The 20,986-nt window shown below is 59.6% G+C and overlaps 2 protein-coding genes and 1 non-coding gene across 4 annotated transcripts; 1 reads left to right on the forward strand and 2 right to left on the reverse strand.

Moving 5' to 3' along the window:
- Nucleotides 1-52: 52 nt before the first annotated feature.
- Nucleotides 53-159, reverse strand: LOC120763575 (U6 spliceosomal RNA). The gene has a single exon (XR_005704108.1). It is a non-coding gene; the product is annotated as a U6 spliceosomal RNA (small nuclear RNA).
- A 609-nt stretch (nt 160-768) lies between these two features.
- TMEM259 (transmembrane protein 259) lies at nt 769-12,517 on the forward strand. Of its 2 annotated transcripts, none has more exons than XM_040086803.2 (11): nt 769-1,104; nt 2,932-3,198; nt 3,490-3,655; nt 5,772-5,882; nt 6,767-6,889; nt 7,213-7,313; nt 8,139-8,196; nt 8,519-8,602; nt 9,100-9,232; nt 9,589-9,688; nt 10,286-12,517. In XM_040086803.2, exons 1-11 carry the CDS (start codon nt 880-882, stop codon nt 11,054-11,056), a joined length of 2,139 nt encoding a protein of 712 aa, XP_039942737.1. In that variant the 5' UTR covers nt 769-879; the 3' UTR covers nt 11,057-12,517. The 2 variants fall into 2 exon arrangements, with proteins under 2 accessions (XP_039942737.1, XP_039942738.1); XM_040086804.2 differs by having other exon boundaries at nt 3,490-3,601.
- Nucleotides 12,518-12,610: 93 nt separating this feature from the next.
- On the reverse strand, nt 12,611-18,944 carry GRIN3B (glutamate ionotropic receptor NMDA type subunit 3B). The gene is made up of 10 exons (XM_040086802.1): nt 18,504-18,944; nt 17,134-17,732; nt 15,648-16,692; nt 15,095-15,240; nt 14,802-14,917; nt 14,486-14,637; nt 14,242-14,406; nt 13,930-14,019; nt 13,497-13,816; nt 12,611-13,139 (listed from the first exon to the last, which is right to left on the reverse strand). The coding sequence occupies exons 1-10, from the start codon at nt 18,942-18,944 to the stop codon at nt 13,103-13,105; spliced, it is 3,111 nt and encodes a 1,036-aa protein (XP_039942736.1). The 3' UTR covers nt 12,611-13,102.
- Between the last annotated feature and the right edge of the window lie 2,042 nt (nt 18,945-20,986).

Raw genomic sequence — 20,986 nt, forward strand, 5'->3', positions numbered from 1 at the left:
GTGGGGACAAAAGGGTCACCCCGGGGAGGGGCTTTGAGACCGTGCCGAGGAAAAAAATATGGAACGCTTCACGAATTTGCGTGTCATCCTTGCGCAGGGGCCATGCTAATCTTCTCTGTATCGTTCCAATTTTAGTATATGTGCTGCCGAAGCGAGCACGAACCATACTCCCCCCTCAGCGGTATTTAACCCTCCCTCAGTTGACAGTTTTTAGCTCAGTGCGAGTGCGCTTTTCTGGATTTCCACACTTTTCTTCGCGTGATCGCTCTCCCAAGCAATGTGTGTTTAATTCCTATTCTAAATATTCCGCTTTGTCGTAATTTTTTGCCTTTTTTGAGGCCGAACTGCCGTCCGAATGTGCCGGCTTCTCGCGGTGCATGGTGGGATATCTCCAGATTTGCATGGAGGCGGGGCAGGGCCGGCGCGTGTCCTCCACCCTCCCGTCGTGCCCCGGGCGTGCGTGCGTGCGCACGCGCGTGAGCCGCCGTGGCCGGCGGAGGAAAATGGCGGCGTAGCGCTGAGGGACGGGACGGGACCGTGCCGGGACAGCAGAGCCGTTCGCCGCCCCCGGGCCGCGCCGCACCGCTCCGCCCCGCCGAGGGACCCCCATGGCCGCGGGGACATCCCGGCAGCCGCGTCCGTGTTGCGTCTGCTCCGGCCGCGCAGCTCCCGGGCCCCGCTGAGTGCCCAGGCCTGACCCGTTGGGCCTGACCCGCCGCCGCCCCGAGGCGTCTGCGCCGGGCAGGGGCCGGGGAGGGGGACGGAGGCAGTGCCGGCCCCGTGCCCGCGGCCCCTCCGCAGCGCCCGCCCGGCCCCAGCCCGGCGCGCGGAGGAGCAGCAGCCTTTTCGGACCCAGCCCTTATCAGCCCCGCCGTCAGGATGTCCGAAAACCAGGCGAACGCCAACAACCACCACCCGGCCAACAACGCCGGGGCCGCCGGCGGCAACAACCGGGGCGTCCGCAACCCCAACCTCAACCAGAACCCCCTGATCAACGTGCGCGACCGCCTTTTCCACGCGTTGTTCTTCAAGATGGCAGTGACCTACGCGCGCCTCTTCCCTCCCTCCTTCCGCCGCGTCTTCGAGTTCTTCGTTCTTCTCAAGGTGAGGGGCAGTTCCTCCTGCCAGCCCGCGGCCGGGCTGAGGGCAGGAGTTTCATCAGAAACACAAAAAATCGTGCCTCCACCGGAGGCAGCAGGCTGTGTTTGGACCACGCACACCGAGCTGTCCCCGGAGCTCCCATGGGCCCCTCATGCGAGGGAGACATCAGTCTCCGTGGTGGTCCCGGTGTTCCCTGCACTCTGGAGCCCTCCCAGATCTGTAAATCCAAAAGAAATTGCTGAGCAGCCAGGCTGGACGAGAGGCGGAAGAAGTTTCAGTTTCTGTTTCCTAGCAATCGCACTTTTTGGATACGTTTCCCACATGATCTGCTGGATTGTTGGAGTTTTGCTGGAGTCTTTCCTTTCCTGGGAGTAGTTAAGGCACAGCCCCCTTCTAACCCCGCTTCATTCACCAGTGCCAGGGACGTGTCACTGCGCTCTGGGGTGACCCAGAGCAATGGGGACCCTCCCAGAGGGGCCTGTCCCTGTCCAGGGGTGACTGCCCTTAGGTAAAATCCTGCTCCACGGCTTCCAGGATGGGAAATTAGGGAAAGGAGAAGCAGAGTGCAGCTTGCCAGGCAACAGCATCTCCTATAGGTTTCTACAATTCAGCAAGAAAATAACTCAGCACAGCTTGGTGCACAAATATGTTTTATACCCTCTCAGGAGACGTTTGGGGTTTTCACATCCCTGCTCCCTCTCCCAGTTGTACAGCTGCATCCTGGCAAACCGGCTGGGACAGGGACAGTGCTAACGGTGCAGTGGTCAGGCAGAGTGGCTGGGAGCAGCTTGTGCTGCTTCTGCCTCTGATCACAGCTCCTCCCAGAGAAGTAAAAACTTCCTCAGGGCTCTGTGGAGAGCAGCCTGCTCCCAGTTCTCCTCCAGCTGCTGACAGGAGGGAAGTGGGAGCCCACATTCCCATCTCGAGCCCTGGGATTGGCCCTGGCTCTTCTGTGGCTCCTGCAACCAGGGAGGTGTCTCTGCTTTACCTTCCCTCCCATCTCCCTGTGCAGCTCCTCTGCAGAGTGGTGTTTACCAGGCTGTTTGTTCGTCACAAATAGGTCAGGACGGCGGGGCTGATGAGGACAGAGCAGCGCGGGGTGGCTGGGAAGGGAGCTCTGAGCTCAGCAGTGCCGCTCGCTGTGCCAGCTGTGCTCAGAGCTCTGAACTTTGGACGTCTCTCTTCACTCCAGGGAGCGAGTTTTTTTAGTCCACCCTGCTTTGCTGTGGTTTATGGCTGTTCCTGGGATGGAGGCAGGGCGGGGAGCTGTGGTTTTCTGTGCACTCGGCCTCGGGGCCCAGCTCAAACCCCCCAAGGCAGGACCTGTTCTTTAGGACAACGGATCTGATGTGGCTTTGGGTCATCCTGCCCAGGGGTGCCTTGGCTTTGCTTAGGGTTTGCTTTATTCTGCCTTTACAAAGCTGGACAGGCGTCCCTGTGTTTCAGCAGGAAACTCTTTGTGCTGAGGAGGGAAGGGTTGGAAGGCTCGGACGTGTTCCCATTTCCGTCACTGTGCCTCGTGGTCTCATCCCGCACTGGCGGTGTGTGTGGTCAGTTTTGGGGACGCTGTGTTGGATGCAGGACCTGTTCTTTTGGAAGGCTGTCAGTGTCACCTCTCGTGAGCAGCAGCAGCTGGTTCCTGATGCCTTTGGTGCATTCCCTGCTGGAACTGCCAAGGTCTGGCTGCTGAGTTGTCGATGCAGAGAACCATAAAAGCTCTTGTCCACTTACCAGTCCACTCACCCAAATTATTCTGGTGTTTCACAGGCAGAGAAGAGGAGGTTATAACCAGGGTGTCTGACAGTCTCCACCTTGTCTCCTGCCCTTTAGGCTCTCTTTGTGCTCTTCATCCTGGCCTACATCCACATTGCCTTCTCCCGCTCTCCCATCAACTGCCTGGAGCACGTGCGGGATAAGTGGCCCCGCGATGGCATCTTGAGGGTGGAAATCCAGCGCAACTCCAGCCGGGCCCCCATCTTCCTGCAGTTCTGCGGGGTGGAGAAGTTCCCGGGAATGGTGGTTGAGTCCCCCACTGAGGAAGAGGAGGAGGAAGAGGAAGAAATGACTGTGGATATGTTTGAAAACAGCTCCATCAAAGTAAGGATGAGCTTCCTGTGTACGCTGGAAAGGGAAGCCTGGGTGATGGGCTGGGGAGGAGTCTTGGTTGGAAGTGAAGTCCCTGTGTGATCCCTTGGTCTCCTGGAAACAAAGCCTGTTCCTTGGCTCCTGCTGAGTCCCCCACGTTGGCCTCTGGTGGTTTAACACAGAAAGGGAAGTCAGAGAAAATGTCCTTTTGTGGGGGGGTGGCCTTTGTGTGGATAGAGAGCATGGCAGGTGACAGGTGAAGAGGCTGCTGATGTGGCTTTCCCTGCTCTGGTTTTCCAACAGTTTGAGCTGGATATCGAGCCCAAGGTGTTCCTCAAGCCGTCCCGGGTGAGCAGCACTGAGCTGCCCCACAATGACAGCCAGGAGTTCTCGTTTAGTGACGCAGGCACTAAAGGTATGCAGCCTCTGCGGGAGACTGTGTCCGAGTTTGAGATGCTAGCCCGAGCAGGTAATCACACCTTCACTGCTACCTGTGCTCCTCCTTCCTCCCATCATCATCCTCCCCACACATCCTGTCCTGGCTCCTTGGGGCACCTGCACAGTGACCTTAAATGTTTACCTGGGCATAATGCTGTCGGTACTAACAGCAGACCCACAGCAGGCTGTGCCCTGAGGCGGGGGGGAGGCTGGGTTAGAAAATTTACCAGGCCAAGAGGCTTCAGATCAACCACAGGTGGGCGAAGGCTCTTGGCCTGGTGGGTTCCTGTGGTGATCGGTGTCAGGTGTCTCAGATGAGCCAGAACCCCCTGCTCCGATCCATTCGCTGTCCCCTGCAGTCCACAGGGATCTCCTGACAGCCACATTCCTTCCAGCATGAGCAGGGTTTGGGCTGTGTTCTGGGTGCTGAGCCAACACCAGCACTTGGAGCAGCCAATTTGCTACAATTAATTAATCCCGAAAGCCACCCAGCGGGTTTTTGGTGGATTGCGATACAGCGCTGCTGTTCCACTCGGATGTTCCCTGGCCTTATCCCACCCTTTTCCTGCCTGAACTAAGCTGCTCAGGCCTTGTAAACTCCAGAGGGAGATTTAGTAGCTTTGTGTTATTTAAAATGGAATTCCAGTGTGGAAAAACTTCTGTTTCTAGTGGCAAAGGTAGGAAATCTACTGAGGAATATTTATCTTAAAATAGAGATGTGGACTTGGATTCTTTGGGTCTTTTTCCACAAAATTTGCAAGGAGTTGGCCTCTTTCACGCTGTTCTCCCTGTGAAGGCTGGAATTCTTTGCTCTGCAGAAACGCTGGGGTTGTGGCTGTGGAGGAGGATGAGACTGGACACTGTCCTATTCCTTGGTCTTGCAGTGAATTTGCTTGATGCTCATCCAGAGCTCATTAGTCCTGAATTAAAGGTCTTTAAGACCAGAGAGCAGTAAATGTTTTTGGTGCCTTTATTGCTGGTGCTCGGGTTCTGAGAAGAGTCACGTTGTGCTGGGCTGGGGCACTGGTGGGAAGTCCCTTGTTTTGCTGAATGCCTGGTTGGAAACAATCCAGAAAAGGAGAGAGAGAGAGAACTGGCTGTTTCCCAGATTAGTTACAAAATTCGCATCTTTAACTCAGTCCCAAATACCTGATTTCATTGTTTTTTCCCAGGTTTTCTGTCTTCTCAGCACGCCAGATTTTGTGTTTAGTCAGAATATTTTACCATGAAAAAATATTATACAAAGGAAGTAATTGTTGATATTTAAACCCTTGATTTCCTTTTGAGCTTAAAACTGTTTATAATGGAAACAAAAGGCAAACCCAAGAGCCCAGCCTGTGTTTGCTGCCCAATGAGGGGATCAGGGGATCTCTGTCAGTGCTGGGTCAGGTGTGTCTCTGTTCACTTCTTGTGTCCCTTTAACTGTCCCTGTGATGCCAGGAGCTGCCTGACAGCTGCCTCCCCCCTTCTGGAGATAGACCCTGGCAATCTGAAAGAGCAGGGATTAAATTGCTTGGCTCTGGCTTAGCAGGAGGTTTTGTCCTTTCAGAGATGATGTAGCAAAAAAAGCATCTCTTTGGAACCTTTCTTGGAAAAAAGAAAAAAAAAACAAACCGGGGAAACTTCAGGCACCACCAGTTTTTTGTGAAAGCTGTAATTGCTACTGCCTTCCGTTCTGACATGTGATTGCAGCAGTGACCTCAGTCCCCTGGGAAGTGCAGGGCTCTTGCCTCCGGAGCGTTTGCTTGGTGTTCAGCGGGTGTAAAGTGGATTTTCCCGCTGGTTCCCAAACAACATGGGAAGCAGAAATTGAACAGAGCAAGAACAAGTGGCTCTGGGTTTGCCAGGCAAAGATGAGGGCAGGTTCTGTGCAGAGCTTGCCCAGAAGCTTTCCCAGAAGCTTTCCCAGAAGTCCCACATTAGGGACTGATGTCAAGGGGATGGGCTGTAACTCCAAAGAGTTTGTATTGATTTATGTTTAATTAGTCAAGGGAAGCCTGGAGCCCACGTTTGCAACCAGTTCCCTTTTCAAGAACATGGTGGGAGGGAGGGAGGGAGGGAGGGAGGGAGGGAACCCGGAGGGGCTGTTTCTTCGTGCTGGCTGTTTGCAGATGTGGGTGTTGAGTCTCCCTGTGTCTCTCTCCCAGTGTGGCCACAGGAAGAGTACATTGTGGAATATTCTCTGGAGTACGGCTTCCTGCGCCTGTCCCAGAGCACGCGCCAGCGCCTCAGCATCCCCGTCATGGTGGTGACCCTGGGTGAGTGGGGGGCTCAGGGGTGGGGACCTGTGGTGCAGAGATCTCCCCACCATCTCTGGGAACTCTTCCTGAAGCTCGTTGTGCTCACCTCCCACACGGGAGAGCTGCTGTGTGCAGCCTGGCTGCCTTTAGTAGGTCACAGCTTTTCAGGAGGAGCGTTCTGAAATGGTGGAGCCTGGTTCAGTGAGCCCTGATGTCATGCCCAGCACAGTTTGCCCACGTGGAGCAGGGAAGAGCTCTGGCCCTGGCTGAAGGCACTGAAGCTCTGGCCTCAGCATGGAGCAGCAGGGTTAGAGCCTGGTGACCAGAACAACTGTGCAGATGCTGGGGGCAGTGCTCACAGATCTGCCACGCTGAGTGTGCTGCTGTGCCCCTGTGAGCACCAGCAGGTCATTTCCCTGAACAGCGTTCTCTTCTCCTGGCGTTTGCTCCGTTAAATCCTGTCCCGGTCGGGAACACAGCCTCAGACCTTCTCATGCCTGTGAACCTCTGTATCTGTTAGTGCAGCAGTCAGAGAGGAGCTTGTCACTTCTCCCACTCAAGCTGAAGCAGAGCTGGATGGGGGTTAAGCAGCTTTCCTGTGCAGTAATGGGCAGTCAGGGTGAGCCCTGGAGACAGGCCAAGCCTGGAGGGCAGATTCCCTTTGTGTCTGTGCCAGCACAGAGTGTGACATCCTTGAGAATCCTCAAGGCCCGACTGCTATTCGCAGTTTAGTGTGGCTGGATCTATCGGGAGTGAGATTTTCCTTGCCAGTTCTCCCAGGTTTGGTTTTACTGCCCCAGGTCCACGTGCAGCTGCAGCTCTGCTGGCACAAGTATCCCTCACCTTGTGCCTTTGCAGCTCCAGGTGTGAGCAGTGTGAAAGGGTTTTTGTCTTCTCTCTAGATCCTACCAGGGATCAGTGCTTTGGGGACAGGTTCAGCCGCCTGCTGCTGGACGAGTTCCTGGGCTACGATGACATCCTGATGTCGAGCGTCAAAGCTTTAGCTGAAAACGAGGAAAACAAAGGTAAGGCCTGGAGGAGTCTCAGCAGCAGCTGCTTGGAGCAGTGGGTGTTTGTTCTGTGCATGCCTGACTATCATCTTCTGACTATTGATTAATCTGTAATGCAGGGAGCAGCTCCCTGTGTTATTGTCAAGGACAGAGTGAGAGAGGCAGGAGGGGAGAGGTGTCTGGAAACGTGATTTCCTCCCGCCTCACTGCCCTGCATGACAATGAGTGCTGCCCTGAGGATTTGCTCCAAATCCCGTTTCTTTAGCAGGCACTGGAGCTTGCTTCTTTGGATCTTAGTCTGTGGCTTAATCACGCTGAGCTTTGTGATTTTTCTGCAGGTTTCCTTCGCAACGTGGTGTCTGGGGAGCATTATCGCTTTGTCAGCATGTGGATGGCCAGGACGTCCTACCTGGCAGCCTTCGTCATCATGGTCATCTTCGTAAGTCACTGTGAGCTGGGCAGTGCCTGGGTGGTGTTACAGCAGAGCTCTCACCTGCCTTTGGAGTGTAGCTGGTGGAGAATGAGACCTTACTCCGGGGCATGTTTTTGTTTGTTTGGGTTTGGGTTTTTTTCTTAGTTTCTGTAAAATGAAATGAACAGTGAAATGAGCAGAAGAGCTGACCTAAAATGCAGTGTTGTTTTTGTTGTCAAAAGGGAGCTGCTGTTAATTTTTAAGTGTCCTTAAAACACTCCAGCTGTCAGTACAGGATGCAGACGTTTGTCCTCTGAGACTTTTAAGAACGGCCCAGACTGATTTGCCAGGAGTGATCAAGATAAACCAAGTGCTGATGCATGAGATGAGGTGTTCTCAGATACACGTCAGACAGGATCCCAAGCCATAACTACCCCGTGTTTGTTATCTTGGGTGGATGTGGGTGACTGTCTCTGTGTGTGGCTGTCCCACCCATGGGCCAGGTCTGTGCACAGTCACACCGTGGGCACTGAGGAGGAACCGAGTGCAGGGAGGAGCGGGATGAGGACAGGAGAATCCCTGCTCCCAGCTCTGTGGGTTGGTATGGCCCCGGTGCAAACATTCAGGATTGGTCCCTTTGCAAACAAATCCCTTACTGTCTGTTCCCCTGCAGCAGCACAGAGATTAATTGCTATTTTTGAAGCTCTAATTACTCTTTGGGAAATGGCTCTGCACAGCTCCTGCTAATGAATGTGGGATGTGCAAGCCCAGGCCTCTGCCGCACTGCGATTCCAAGCGACTCCCTGCGCCCGTGGAGCTCTAATCTGCCTCCCCTTCTCTATCCTCTTCCAGACTCTCTCTGTCTCGATGCTGCTGCGCTACTCGCACCATCAGATCTTTGTCTTCATTGGTAAGGACTGCCTGAGGGGTTTGGGTTGTGCTGGGCACTGCACTGTGCCTGCTCCAGCACGGGGTGTCGTAGAGTCACAGTAGGTTTGGGTTGGAAGGACCTTAAGGATCATTAATTCCAATTTAGAGGGGTCCTACCTGTAGCTGCTCAGGGAATACATCCTCCTGCTCCCAGTCACTGCGCTTGCCAGAGCTGTTCTCTGTCCTGAGCAGTGTTGGCTGGGGACAGACGATGTAGCTGCGCTGAACAGGCAGAGCTGTGGGTGGGGAGTTCTGTGGTCCTCCCTCCTCTCCGTGCCTCAGTGTGTTTTCCCTCTTGGCAGTTGACCTGTTACAGATGCTGGAGATGAACATGACCATTGCGTTCCCCGCTGCTCCACTCCTCACTGTCATCCTGGCTCTGGTTGGTAAGTGCTCCCCTCACTGCTTGTGTCTGCAGCACGTCCCTCTGGGATCTGTGGGAGGTCTAATTCCCTGTTCCAAGCTGGCCACGGCAGGTGGTTACTGTGGCTGCTCATCACAAGGCAGAAGGCTCTGGAATCTGATGGCAACAGTGAGCTCCATTGTCCTTCTGGGTCCCCTGGAAAAGCAGCAGTTTGTTGGGAAATCCCAGGATCCAAAGCTTTGTCTGTCCCCGGAGACTGTGTCATTGCAGACTGGCACTGTGTGGCCACGTTGCATTTTGTGCAATTTTAATTTAAAAAGCAGCAAAACCTCTCCAAATCTGCGCTGCGGGATGCAGCTGATCCATGGGCCACAGCAGGCAGAACATTCTTGGCCACAGCTGCTGCCATAAACAGAGCCCAGTTACTGCCCTGGGCAGGTGCAGTCGCAGCCCTGCTCTGAGGTGACAGAGGACCCCTTCCCATGCCCTGCCACCTGCTGATGTCCCCTCTGTCACCAGGGATGGAGGCCATCATGTCTGAATTCTTCAATGACACCACAACCGCGTTCTACATCATCCTCATCGTGTGGCTGGCGGACCAGTACGACGCCATCTGCTGCCACACCAACACCAGCAAGAGGCACTGGCTCAGGTACGGGCTGGGATGTGGCCACGTTCCCTCTGCCTCTCCTCCCCCAGCTGCTCTGGGTCCTTCCCAGCACCCCCAGGCACAACGTCCCCCACTCCTAAGGGTATTATTATTATCTGTGTGCCTGCTTGGGAGTTTCCCCACATGTTGCAGGGTCCAAAGTACAATTTCTCCACTTTGGGTTTTGGCCTTGGATCTTGGAATCACTTTGATCTTCCCCAGCTTCTTGTTTTTTCCTGTTCATAAGACAGACAACTCTTAATTATCTGTTAATGAGTCTGTGTGAAGTGCCCCAGCTCAGGCTGGTGTTGGGAGGACAAGGGAGCTCACATTGTTCCTGATTTTGCTTTTTTGTCCAGATTCTTCTACTTGTACCACTTTGCCTTCTACGCCTACCACTACCGCTTCAACGGGCAGTACAGCAGCCTGGCACTTGTCACCTCCTGGCTCTTCATCCAGGTGAGTCCCTGCAGGGCTGCTGCACCTTGGGGGACCTTGCCAAACTTCCTCTCAAGCTGGGTTGGAGGAGGGTTCCTTATTTCTGTGAGAGAAGGAATTAAGCCTGGTTTGGAAATGGAGCAACAGAATGAGGCTGTGGAAGATTGCTGCCTCCAGTCCAGCCATGGGGCTGAATAACCTGGTGCCACATGGGTGTTGGGAAGGATTTCTGTCCTGTCCTTCTGGAGTAAATCCTGGGGAGGGTCTGCCTTGCAGAGGAGCTGTTCAGGTCTGTGCAGTGAGGGTGCTGGCAGGACCAGCTCCAAGCTGATGCCTGATACCCTGGATCAAGCATACCAATAGAGGATGGGGCCAGAGGAATGCTGTCATCCTTCTTTTCCCAGTCTTTAAGGTGAAGAGGGCATGTACTCTGTTGCCTGTCTTCAGAGACAAACTATAAAGCAGCTTGCAGTGGTCATAGTGGAAGGGATAAATCCTTCCAAACTTGCTGCTGACCTTCTGGGTGTCAGAGCAGCTGGGTTCTTCAGGAGAAGTTTGATTTTCTCGGGATGTAGTGGCCTGTGCCCCAGCGTGACGCCTTTCCCTTTCCTCCACCAGCACTCGATGATTTACTTCTTCCACCACTACGAGCTGCCAGCCATCCTGCAGCAGATCCGCATCCAGGAGATGCTGCTGCAGAACCAGCAGGTCGGCCAGGGCACCCAGACCACGCTGCAAGACAACCTCAACAACAACACCACGGCCGCTCCGGTCGAGGCCGGGGGCCGCCGAGCCCCGCTGGCCCCCGGGCCCCCGGCGGAGGGCAGCGGTCCGGCCGCCCTGACCCCCGGCGAGGCCTCCAGCGTCATCGCCGCCGCCTCTGTGGGCAGCGACCTGAACTGGGTGGCCGAGACGGCCGCCATCGTGACGGAGGCGTCGTTTCTGTCTGACCTGAGCACGACCCTCCTGGAGCCCGCCGTGGTGCACGAGGCCGTGGCCAACGGGAGCCCTCAGGAGGCGGCCGCCGCCTCTGGGCTGGTGGCCCGCATCAGGGTCAGCAGCGAGCGTCCGGAGACGGCCGTGGGCTCCATCACCATCGAGGTCACCTCAACGTCCGTGGTGGCCGCAGCAGACGCTGCCCCGCTGCAGGAGGGGGCGGCCCCCAGCCCCACCCTTCCCAAGCAGACTCAGGCTCTCGAGGGCTCAGACAGCCGAGCAAAACCCAGTGGCAAAAACTGCACGGGCAGCAGCGTGGCAGAGCCCCTGCCAGCCTCGGGCGGGGACAGTGACCAGGACAGAGGTTTGGAGGACCGGGGGGAGAGCAGCCCCTGCCCAGCACCAGCAGAGAGAACGCCCAGCTCGGAGCCGAGCTCCAGGAACCTGTCCTGAGCCCTGTTGCTGTCACTCTGGACTGCTGGGAAGGCATTTGGATTTTGTTTGTTACTATTTCTCACTTCACCATCATCCTTAACCCATGGATCCCTCTGAGCAGAGCTGGAGCAGCTGGGACAGAGCAGGGCTGCAGTGACTTCCCTCTCCTAGGAAAGGCACGGGGGGCTGTGGGGAGGATGGTGGGGTTTGGGCCCCTGCCCCACACGGCTCCAGGACTCCTCTGAGGCCACAGGTGAGCCAGCCACCCCTTCCCACCCTGCCTTTTCCTTGTCCTCAATCCCCAGCTTTGCCCCTGCAGCTGTGTTTGCAGTCCGGGTGCTGATCCCAGGTGGGAGCTGACCTGGGACAGGCCACAGGTGTGGCAGCTTTGTGGTTGGAGTAGGAGTAGGCAGAGTGTCCAGCCCCTGTGGGAGAGCCACGGAGGCTAATCCTGGTCACCTCTCCTGCTCCTGAGGGGAGGAGGAGCTTTTACCTTCCCCAGGCACAAAGTCTGGCCAGGCTAGGGCACAACCAAAGCAGAAAGCTGCAGTTCAGCCCCGTTTTTTCTGTCCTTAAGCTTCCCTTGGCGGACGTGTTGGGAGGTGGGAGGTTCCGTCCCAGGAGCCCTGAGTGATGCTTGGAGTGCTGCAGTGGGTGTCTGGAGAGGTGTGGGGCGAGGGCAGCAGCTCTGTCCTGCACAGCTCTGCTCTGGCTGAGGCAGCTGCTTTCCAGTGCCTTGTCCCTCCCATGGGACACGTCTGTGTTTAGGATCAGCCCCATCCTGGAGGAGATCGGCTCCTCGTGCCTGGACTGTTGCATGAGCTGGTTTAGCAAAAAACCAAAATACTAAAGCCAAGACATTTCAGCTGTTTTTCCCATGTTTCCCTGGCAGTGGAGGTGAGGCTGGCAGAGCCTCACACTTCTACCAAGAGGCTGAGCTGGGGGGCTGCCTGTGGACCCCTGCAGAGGGGCCAGATCCATGCCAGGATGTGCTGGGAGGAGAGTTTGTGCAGGGAGGTGGAGCAGAGTGAGGCGGGATGAAGCTCTGGGAGAACCGTGGTGGGACAGGGCAGGGACGTGTGGGCACTCAGCTCTTGGGGACAGCTGGCTCCCTGCACAGATGTCCCCAAGTTCAGTGTTGTCCCCTTATAGGCTGAGCAGTATCTGGAGTCCCCCTCTCTCGAGGGCTCCGTGCGTTTCAGTGTTACCTTGTCAACACAGGGGGGCTCAGAGCCCCCTCTTCACCCCTCTGCCTTTCCCACCTGGGTGCCCTCTTCTTGTTTTTCCTTTTTGCCTGGAGCAGCCGTGGTGCTGCTCTGGGGCAGGGGGGACCCTGCTGTGACCAGCAGGTCAGATCTTGCTGCTGCCAGCGCTCCTGAGAAGGGGCCTTGTGGCCGGCTGGCTCCCAGCCTCTGGAGTGCCAGGAATGACCGGAGGCTTTTCAGAGGAGTGGGTGGGAGGGGAAAGCGGGGGGACACCAAACCAAATGATTTGATGAATGAAGAGTAGAGTTCATTCTATTTAATTAATGTACAAAATGTGTTTGTATATAATAATAAATATTATCTCTTAACAGCTCCTGCAGCACTGCCCCATGCCCTGCCCGTGGCTGTGCTGGGCTCAGGTGTGGGAGTCCTGGGGGCAGGGGGTGCAGCCAGGTGAATGCTCAGTCCTGGGGGTGTCCCCTCCTGCCGTCCTGGGGTGTCACCGTCTGTCCCCGTGCAGGGGCGGTGGCAGGGCAGAGGGCCGAGCACCAACCCTGTCCCCGGCCATGCTCGGTGGTGCCAGGGACCTGCAGGGCTCCGGCTCCTTCCGCAGCCGCCTGCAGTGGGATGGGGAGCTCTTGTCCTTGTCCTCAGGGGCGGGCAGAGCCCTGAGCCGCAGCCTGTCCCGCTCCCCGTGCACCCTCGGCCCGGGTGGAGGAAGGCTCCGGTTCTGCTGGGCCCTGGCTCTGGGATCGGCCCGGTTTTGCCGTCCTGGAGCTGCGTCTCCAGAGGGAGGTTCCGATCTCGGCCTGTCCTCCTGCCCCATCCACGCGGGAGCTTCCTCTGCCTCCTCCTCCTCCTAATCACGGCCGTCCTGCGGCGGGGCTGAGCTGGGCCTGCGGGGGAAGGAGAGGAAGGGTTACTCTCAGCCAGCCCTGGCTGCATCTGGGGAAGAGGAAAAGCAGACTCCGTCTTCCTTCATCATCTTTATTTACGTGGTATAAAAACAGAGCAGCGCTGCAAGGCTGAGCTTTGTCTGGGCACTGCGGGGACCTCTCACCCCAAGAGGAACCGTTCTCCTGGCCCTTTAACCCCCTCTGCCAGCAGAAGGGACGGGGGAAGAGTCAAAGGCCCAGAGCTGGGGCAGCCCCTGGACATGCCCCCAGCCTTTTTTCCTTCCTCTCCCTGTCTGACCCAGAGGAGCAGGTGCCCTGCCCTGGGATGTTTTGGGAGTTTCCTGCTCCCCACCTCACCTCTCGTCCCGGTCTTCCTCGGTGGCCAGCGGGGCGGGCAGTGGCCGGCCGCCCTTGGTGGTGCCCAGCACCGACACCAGCTCGCTCTTCCTCAGCAGCGCCGCGCGCAGCTGGTCCCGCATCTCCTGGATCTTCTCCTCCAGCTCCCGGAGCTCGTTCTCACTGGCCGCTCTGTCCAGGGGCTGCGGTGGCCGCCCGTTCCCGGGGTGCCTCGGGGACCCCTCGGCCTCGGGCCGGGCTCTGTCCAGCTGGAAGCGCACCCGCCGCTCCTCCTTCCGCAGGGCGCTCCAGGGCTGCGCTGCCGCCGGTGCCGACCTCGGCTGGGGCTCGCACCTGTGTGGGGAGGGCTGAATTGGCATCTGGCTGCTGTGGGGTCCTTCTGCAGCCCCCCCAGAACTCTGGCTGTCCGCAGGGAGGAGGAGGAGGGTGGGACAGGCTCCCAGTGCAAGCTGTACCTCTGCTCCAACTTCAGCTGCTGGCTCTTCCGCTCCTCCGTGCCCATATTCAGAGCCCGATGGATTTTCTGTGGGGAACGTGGCAAGAGTGAGTTGGGGGGTGACCGTCTGGAGGTTAACAGGCCAGGGATTAATTGGGGGTGACGGTCTGGAGGTGATGGTTCTGGGGTTAAATGGGGGTTGGTGGTCCAGGGCTGGAGAAGGGCAGGGGTGGTGCAGTTTAAGAGGGAGCAGCGACATGGAGTTAGGGGTCTTTGGGGCGCTGCGTGAGGCACTTCTCCTGGCCCCACCTGGCTCGTGTGCAGCCAATAGTTGAATTTCTTCTTGCGCCGGATGCGGGGCAGGACAAGGCGGTAGAAGACGTGCTCGCCCAGCGAGGTGAGGAGGGAGCCGCTCAGCCCGATGCACAGCAGCACGAACAGCCCCGAGAAGTGGTAGATGCCCATCTGCAGGGTCTGCGGGGAGCAGGGAGCGTGAGCTGGGCTCGGGGGGTGCCAGACCCCAGAGCCCCCCTGAGCCGAGGGGCCGCCGCACCTCCGTGACGGCGAAGACGCGTTTGCCGCAGGGCACCATCTTGTACCACTTGTCGTGCAGGAGGTCGATGAAGCCCGAGGATTTGTAGCGGCTGATGAACTCAGAGACGTTGGAGGTCAGCGGCGAGTTCTGGGGGAGGCCGATGCCATAGCCTGACCCCGGTGAGGGGGGGAGAGAGGGGCAGTGCTGGGAAGGGGCCAGAGCCCCCAGTGCCACCACGGAGAGTGCCACCTCCACACCCTGCGTGGTTGTGGCAGGGCATGACCCCGGCCTGATCACACAGCGGAACCCCCTCCCCACCACAGCCCCCTCAAACCTTCGATGGCGAAGGGTTTGCCCACGGTGAGCAGTTTGCAGTCGGAGTCGATGGAGACCTCATAATCCAGCAGCGATTTGTCCATGATGAAGGCGTTGAGCTTGGCGGGCTCTGTCCTGTACCAGCACGGGGGGATGCTCAGGGAGGGGCTGCTCCCCCTTCCCTAGCATCCCCCCAGCCTGACACCCCTCACCCTGGAACTGGGGGTGCACAGGCTCCAGGGCTGGGGTAAAAAATGCCCTGGGAGGGGTAAAAGGTGTGGGGGACCCCCTCGTGCTCTCCCTGCCCCTCACTTGAGCATGGTGACGCCGTCGGGGGTGGTGGGGACGTTGTAGCGCCGCATGTACTCGTGCATCTCGGGGAAGCTCTTCTTGATGTACTCCTCAGCACTGCTCTCCCACACCGTGCCGAAGCGGAAGCCCTGTGAGGGGTGATGGAGCTGGAAGGAGGCACCAGAGCATCAGCACCCCTGGCTCCAGGAATGTGTCCCCACTCCCTGGGGATGTGTCCCCAGCCCTGGGTCCCAGGCAGGGTGTCTGGGCAGCCCCAGAGGTGCAGCAGCTCTTGGGGGTGTCTTGGAAAGAACTTCCCCAAGAGCAGCCTCAGAGTGAACTCAGCCCACTTCTCCCTGCCCTGGAGCTGAGGCCAGGACTAAACACCAGTGGGATACACACACAAAGCTTTGTGTGGGTCTCAAAGACCCGCACTCTTAGGAGCGGCCAAGATGCGGGACTGGGGCTGGGGAGAAGCAGGAAGGTGCAGAAGGAAGGACAGGACCCCCCTCAGCCCCTTCCCTGGCCTTCAGCCCTCTCCCATCCCACTGGAAGCAGCTGGACTCTCGCCCACCTTTGGGTCATGGATGCCCGAGAGCTCCTCGAAGGTCTTGTCCCCCACCATGACAGCTGCCAGGTTGGCCGTGTAGCTGGAGAGCACCAGGAGGCAGAAGATGGCCCAGAGGTTCATGAGGAAGCGGCCGGTGCAGCACTTGGGCGTCTTGCTGGACACAGTGCGCCCAAAGAGGATGGCGTAGCAGAGGTTGAGGGCTGAGGAGTAGGAGAAGATCTTCATGCGGTTGCGGCCGTGGGGGGTCATTCCATAGGGGCTCTTCCACTCGTAGAGGGTGAGGAAGAGGGCGGTCATGTGCAGCGCCACGAAGATGCCCACCCACATGGTCCAGTGCAGGGGCCACATGAAAGCCCCGATGGGCGATGCCGTGTCCTTGGTCCTCACCAGGATGCCCAGGCTGGTGGAGAAGAAGGGGCTGGTGAAGTCGATGACTTTGCTCCGCACCGAGTTGATGCTGAAGGAGGTGACGGCCATGTGGGCCGTGCCACTGAGGAGGTCCCCCACCAGTCCCGTCCAGCGCCCGTTCTTCCAGGCCCCGTATTTCCCATCACCCACGATGTAGAGCTCGAAATCAAAGGCCATGTCCTCGGCCAGCTTCTCCAGCAGGTCGATGCAGTACCCATAGCAGCATTTCTTGTACGCCCGGGGCACTGAGCCGTTGCCAATCTTCTCAAAGAGAGCATCCAGCACGGCCGAGTCGTTTGTGCCAGGGTCCAGGCAGAGCTGCCCGGCCGGGCAGTTCCCTTCCTCATCCACCTCCCTGGTGAAGACGAAGGGGTGCTCCACCAGCGTCACCACCCGCAGCCGTGTGCGGGCCCCCTCGGCCGCCTCGCTGGGGCTCTTGCGCTGCCGCTGGCTCTGCCACGCGCCTTCTTCCAGCTCCAGCTTGCCGCGGCTCCAGGTGCCCACTGTCATCCAGGTGGGGACCCCCTGCGAGTCTCTGCGCAGACTCCAGACGCGGAACTGCTGCTCCGGCCTCACCAGTGCTGTGTTCTCCACGCGCACCAGCCCCGTCTGGCCGTGGAAGGACGTGTTGGCCAGGAACCTGCCAAGGAAAGGGTCTCACTGCTCCGGTGTTCCAGGTTAGCTGGGACCAAGGGATGAGGCTGGGAGCTGGGAGCAGGGCGTGCCCAACCCAGGCAGGGACAAGGTCACGGAGGAGCAGCAGGATCCAGCCCTGCTGCGGTGCCCCGCAGCTCGCTGTGCTGCTAGGGCCAAGTGTTATTAATATTTATAAAGTGACGGTGCTGGGGCAGTGTTAAGGAGATCTGAAGTGACATGTCCCCCCCTGTGCAGCGCTAGCCGTGTCCTGAGGGGCTGAGCCCCACGGTGGTGGCTGCACACACTGGGGACAGCACTGCACTGAGCCCAGGGGTCCCCTGGCTCTGCCCTTACCTCATCCCGAGTCCTGGGCAGAACCCTCCCATGCACCCCAGTACCACAGAGCCAGGATGGGGGAAAAGAGGACCTCCCAGCACCCCCTTACCGGGAGAGGAGGAGCCCAGGGCTCTCGCCGCCTGCCCGGTGCCTCTCGTTGCAGCTGCCCGTGGTCTGCAGCTCCGCGGGGTCGTGGCGGCCGCTGGCAGCGTGGGCAATGGCCTGGGATACCAGTCCCACCATGTCCTGCACGAAGAGCTCCAGCGGTGGCCGGCTGACCTCCCCAAAAGCCAGCAGCCCCGGGGGCAGGCCCTCGGTCTGCAGCTCACTGGCGCCCAGCGGGAAGCCCAGCATCCAGTGCAATTCCTGCGGTGGCAGCCCCAACTCCTCGGCTGCCTGGAAGACGAGTCGAGCACGGTGCAGGTCACAGCCCAGCAGCAGCACCAGGCTGGAGAGGGTCCTGACACGGTCCCCGTGCTGCCGCAGGTAGCGGGTGGCCCTGGGCTCATCCAGGTAGCCCAGGTCCAGGACAGTGCGGAGCAAGAGCTGGGAACGCTGGGCCCAGAGGTCGAGGAAGCCGTCGATGTCCCAGGGGTGGCAGAGCACCAGGCTGGTCTCCTGCCAGTCGTTGGCCTGCAGGACGCTCACCAGCACATCCACCAGCATCTCCAGGGAGCTCTGCCGGTCCATGTGGAAGTGGAAGGGGCTCTGCCAACACACAGGGGTCGTGGCTGTGCCCCCGCCCGCGGGAACAGCCCAGAGGCAGTGCCAGATGTGGGCCCAGCTGCCCTGAGGTCATCCCACGCTCCCTGCCCATCCCCTGCCCAGTTCCCGTCAGGAATGTACCACCAGGACACATCCCAGAGCCCTTCTGGAGACAGAACGGAGCGGGGACTGGGGCTGAGGGCTGCAGAGCTTCCAGAGGAACCAGGGAACTTACCTTGGAGTGAAAGCTGGAATTGGGTTTGGGATAGAGCCTGGCAAGGGGCCAGGAGAGAGCTGAGATGGGAGCTGGGATAGAGCCAGGATAGGGCTGGAATGAGGGCCAAGAGGGGGCTGGAATAGAGCTGTGATGGGAGACAGAGCCAGAATGGGGCACAGGATGAGGCTGGGGTAGAGGAAGGATGGAGGTGGGAATGAGGATGGGATGGGGCCGGGGTGGGAGAGAAGACAGAGGGAGAACAGAGCCGGGACGGAGCCCGGAGGTAGCCGGGATGCAGCAAGGATGAGTGGCTGGAATTCGGAATTGGAGACTGAATCAGAATCGGGATCGGGATCGGAGGCAGGTCAGAGCCGGGAGGAGGACCCGCGGAGCAGAGCCGGTACGGAGTCGAGACGGGGATCGGGATAGAGCTGGTATGGATCCGGGACGGGGATCAGGACAGGAGCACGGACGGAGCCGGGACGGGAACAAGGACGAAGCCGGCGAGCGGGGACGGGAGCCGCGTCCCCGTGCAATGCCGGCGCCGCGGGTCTCACCTGCGCTCGGAAAGGCAGCGGCCAGCGGGTGTCCAGGATGCTGACGAAGGGAACCTGGAGGGAGGCGGCGAGGAAGTCGAGCTGGAGCAGCTCCCGGCGGGAGCGGGGGCAGGCGCCAGGACGGCGGCTACACCGCGCCCCCGCCAGCGCCCCGCACAGCCACCGCGCCAGCGAGCCGGGGTCCCGAGCCGCCGGGCCGCCCCCCACCACCTCCAGGCTGAGGTTGTGGGGCAGCGTCACCTCCCCGGGGCCGGTACCGGCGGCTCGGGCCAGCGCGGCGCGGAGCCGGGCGCGGGCGGGCGCGGGCGGCAGCAGCGCCCCGAGGCGCACGGTGGGGCCGGGGCCGGGGCCGGGGGGGGCCGGGACCCGGCAGGGTTGCGGGTGTCCCACCGCAGCCCCCAGCGCCGCCGCCAGCAGCCAGAGAGCCCGCAGCCCCGCCATGCACCCCGCACCGGCCCCGCACCGGCCCCGCCGCTCTGCGCTCCGCCGGGGGCCGCTCCGGCTACGGGCAGGGACCTCCGGCCGGGTCCCGCCGGGGCCCCCCACCCCGGGTAGCGCCGAGGCCCCGCAGCCCCCGGTGCGCGGTGGGTCACGCCGGACCCGGCCCACGCAGCGCCGGACCCGCCCGCAGCCGCCCCGTCCACGCCCACGCACGGCGCGGGTCCCCCCCTCCCGCACCCCGCAGCAGAGGGGGCCCCCACCCGCACCGTGCCGCCGTCCGAGGGCTGCGACCGCGGGGTGCCCCGGCACGGAGATACCCGCTGATCCCAGGGTGGTCCCGGCTACCTCTGGAGCGCTGGGATGTTCTTCCTCTTCCTCCTCCTCCTCCGCATCCTCTGGACCCCGAGGAAAAACCCCGAGCCGGACTCCGAGCCGCGAACTGCCGCCTCCATCCTGGTAAAAGCTCCCACCTCGACCCCTCGATCCCTCCGCAGTCTGAGGAGCAGCTTCAATATCAGGGGGTCCCGGGGCCGGGAGGTTCCGGGGCAGAGGGATTCCTCCTGCACGGGGAAGGGGCAAAGGGCGGCAGCGGCGCAGCCTTCCTCTGCTGAGGGAGGGGACGCGGGGTCACCCTCCTCATCCTCACCGGGAGAACTGAGGCTCAACCCAGCCCCAGGGTCCCCGCCACCGGTACACAAACACCAGCAAGGAGGGCCGGAGCCACGCTAAATTAATAAGGAAAAATGAAGGATGGAGCCAAAATCCATCTGGCAAAAAGTATGGATTCGTGTAATATCGATAAATGTAATGAGTCACAGCTAATGAATTCCCCTGCGGAGCTGGACCTGCAGGGAGGGCAGCACCAATCCTGCCAGAGCACCGAGGGTCAGGGGGTGCTGGTGTCCCCCGAGCAGGACCCTGACCACGAGGCCCTGGCAGCTCCTTCTCACAGGGATAAACACAGGAGAGGCAGCGGGATTTCGGGATGAAAACCCCCCCAAACACCAAGCACAGCACAGGGGGGGCTCTTGGGGAAGCCCCATCCTCCCTTCTGCTCCAAGTGCAGCACCCCAACAGGAACCCCACTAAGGGGACTGGGAAAGTGTGGGATAACTGGGAGGGAGCGCTGGGGGCTGCATCCCTGGGGGTCTCTGCAGGGACATGCTCCCACCTCTTGCCCCACAGCAGCCCCTGGCTCCGGGCTCCGGTCCCTGCTGCAGCTGATGAGTGCTGATCCAAAGCGTCGGGAGGAAGAGGAGGAGCAGGAGAGGAAGGGAAAGGAAGAGACTCCAGTGATTAAGCTAAAAGCATCTTCTCGGGAGCTGGCGGGAGCTGGGGATGCTCGGACGCTCCGGTTTTTTAAAATGCACTTTAAATTATCTGCACTTGGTGTATTGAACTGGGGGGGACAACACAGAGGGATGGCCAGGGGACACCTCAACACCCCGTAGGGACAGGGAGGGACCCCTGGGGTGAAGGCAACCGGGCAGTTTGGGGAAAAGGAAGCACTTTTCCTCCTCCCAGTGGGCAGCTCCAGGGATGCAGTGAAGACCCAGGGATGCAGTGATAGGTGGTCAAGCTCTGTGGCCGTGCAAGGGTTGTTAAAGAAACCAACATGGGCATCTTTCACTATAAAAAACAAATCTTTTATGTAAAAAATAAACCTAAACAAAACCCACAACCCCCGCTGCCATGCTGTGACAATACAAAAGGCCGAGTCCCCAAACACCGTGAAAACAGAGTCGCTGCATCCAAATATATATAAATTGTTGACTGACGAAGATTGGAAATAGCACCTTGCTGGCCCCCCCTGCCCATCCCCAGAGTGACCCTGCGCCCCAAAACCACCACCAGTGCTCCAAGCCCAGGGACACCCCAGGCCCTGCCTGCCAGACGGAGCAGGAGCCCCATCCTCAGCCCTGGTAGCCAGGGACCCCCCACCTGTTGCAGCAGCCCCCCCACTGCACCCCCGGAGCAGGAGCTGCTCAGCCCCTGCTGTCCAGAGCACGGGGCTCAGTGGCACTGAGCAGCAATCCCCAGGA

This window comes from Hirundo rustica, chromosome 26 (genome assembly GCF_015227805.2).
Source record: "Hirundo rustica isolate bHirRus1 chromosome 26, bHirRus1.pri.v3, whole genome shotgun sequence".
NCBI lineage: Eukaryota > Metazoa > Chordata > Aves > Passeriformes > Hirundinidae > Hirundo > Hirundo rustica.